This window comes from Zingiber officinale, chromosome 1B, assembly GCF_018446385.1.
Source record: "Zingiber officinale cultivar Zhangliang chromosome 1B, Zo_v1.1, whole genome shotgun sequence".
Lineage (NCBI taxonomy): Eukaryota > Viridiplantae > Streptophyta > Magnoliopsida > Zingiberales > Zingiberaceae > Zingiber > Zingiber officinale.
Window position 1 is genome coordinate 165483669 of NC_055986.1, and position 2346 is coordinate 165486014.

Consider the following 2346-nt stretch of genomic DNA (forward strand, 5'->3'; position numbering starts at 1 on the left):
TTAAGAATCATTAAATTTCATTAATGAAATATCCATGACAAGCAGTCCTGAAAGCAAAAAATCTCAAAAGGTGCTGGAGCCCACACTCACACTGTACAGGACATCATATAATTAAATTTCATATAATTTTCTGCAGGGGAATCTGGTATCCCCTATATATATATATATATAGAAATAATATACTGCGGATAAAACCGAGCGGATCGCTGTGGACATGCTTTCTTGATCGGTCACCAGACCACCACCCCTGATCGGTCTGGTGACCGATCAGGGAACCGATCATTTTCTGATCGGTCTGTAGACCGATCAGGAGGTTCCCTGATCGGACTGGTGATCGATCAGGAAGGTAAGTCCGTAGCGATTCGCACGACTTTGTCCGTAGCATATCATTTCTGTATATATATATATCATAATTATTATAATATATTATTAATCAATATCGAAGGGGGAGCCTTGGCCGGAGAAGGAAGAAGATGCTTTTTCGGCTCTTTCCATCAGCCAGGCGAAGATGATCCCGAATCCCTCTTCTACCGTCTCCGCCTCCTCTCCGACCAGCTGGTGCCACATCCCCGCCACAATCTTAAGCGTCTTGTCTTTGCTTCTCGCCCGCGCGTACACCACCATCGCCGACTTCACGTCGCAGATCGCGTCCTCCGCCCCGTGCACCACCAGCAGCGGCACCTCCAGATCGCCGCTCCTCCTCGTGACCTCCCCGCACACCCTGATCATCTCCAGCGCAGTCGCGGCCGGCGCGTACTCGCATTTCCGCTCCGTCCTCGGGTTCCGCCTCACCAGCTCCCTCACCCACCCCTGCTTGTACGACTTCTCCACCAGCGACTTCGTCAGCACCACCCTCCACCGCGGCGCCGCCCACGCTGCCAGCGGCAGCAGAGTCTCCAGCGGCCACGGCGGCTTGAACTTCGAGGTGATGCCGCACATGGCGCCGTGCAGGATGAGGCCGCTCCAGAACCTGCTTTTCTGCTGCTGCCGGAGGCAGACCAGCACGGCCATGGCTCCCCCGAGCGACTCGCCGTAGAGGAAGGCCGGGAGACGGGGGTGCATCGCCCTAACCGACTCGAAGTACTCAATGCAGTCGTCCACGACCGGAGCGACGCTCGGGAGGTGCCCCCGCCGGCCCTCGGAGCGGCCGTGGCCCCGGAGGTCTAGAGCGCACACCAGGAACCCAAGCTTCGCGACTGCCACGGCCGTCAGCTGGAAGACCCAGCTACTGTCGCACGCGTAGCCGTGGATCATCGCCACGACGCCGCGCAGCGGCTGCAGCGCCGCCGGCTGCCATGACTGCGTGAAGATCTTCATGCCCTGCCGGTTGAGCATGAACGATTCGCGGTGAACGATTCGATGCTTACTGAAGAACTCTTCCCCGGTGAAGCTGCCCATGGGGTGGCTCTTGCTGGCTTCGTGCACGGGGTGAGCCATAGTACTGCGATCAATCATCGTCGAAAAAGCAGAGAAAGTCCTGGAAATTAATTAAAGACTGGAATTTGACAAAACTATCGTAGCTATTACGTTACTATATCTTAGATTACATGCCTTACATACATTTATATGTGCGAAAAGTGTGGGTTGAGAGGCAATCAATGCCGGTTTTTTGGGTCGTCGTTTCCAGCACTTTAATTCACCAGCCATCCATATTCAGGGTTTATTCGTCCCTGCCCTTGAGGGCAGTGCCCTCACCCCTCACAAAGGGGGTGGGCCCCACTGACTCGCTACCATTCTCTAACTTATCCATGAATGCTCTAACTTCACTTTCACTTCAAATGAAAAGGTCAAGATAATTACAATTCTTACGAAAAGATAACAGATCAGTAAGAGCATCTACTTAGTCTTGATATCTTTCCCTACAGAGTTCATTCATTTTAAAATTAACTATGATATTCAAAAGGAAAAAAAAATAGACCTTGAATGAGTTTACTGTTTAGTGTGTGCAAGAGTTTTTTTTTTTTTTTTCAGATATGAGACGTCAGAATGCTCATCTGACATCCACCCATTAGATTCCGAGCCAGAGAAAGAAAAAGAAAAGGAACTAATAACAAAGGTACATTTATTTACATAAACTATAGACCTTGAATTTTAGGTCATAAAGTGCAAAAGAAGCCTTACACGTAAAGTGGGAGCTAAAGCATTCAATGTCTGCATTTATGGATAGTTATTACGGGAAAAGAAATAAATTATAAATCAATTTATAAGTACGGTAATTCTTGTTGGTCAGAATTAGAATTTTTTATCCTCCAATTAGAATACATGTATGTACATACATGTAATTAATGTACACATATGATATTACTAAAATACCCATGTGTACACTTGCATGTATTGATTCTAGCT

General features: G+C 48.6%; 1 protein-coding gene across 1 annotated transcript; it reads right to left on the bottom strand.

Annotated features, from left to right (window-relative positions):
• Nucleotides 1-1551, bottom strand: LOC122017807 (caffeoylshikimate esterase-like). The gene has a single exon (XM_042575540.1). The coding sequence runs from the start codon at nt 1453-1455 to the stop codon at nt 430-432; it is 1026 nt and encodes a 341-aa protein (XP_042431474.1). The 5' UTR covers nt 1456-1551; the 3' UTR covers nt 1-429.
• Between the last annotated feature and the right edge of the window lie 795 nt (nt 1552-2346).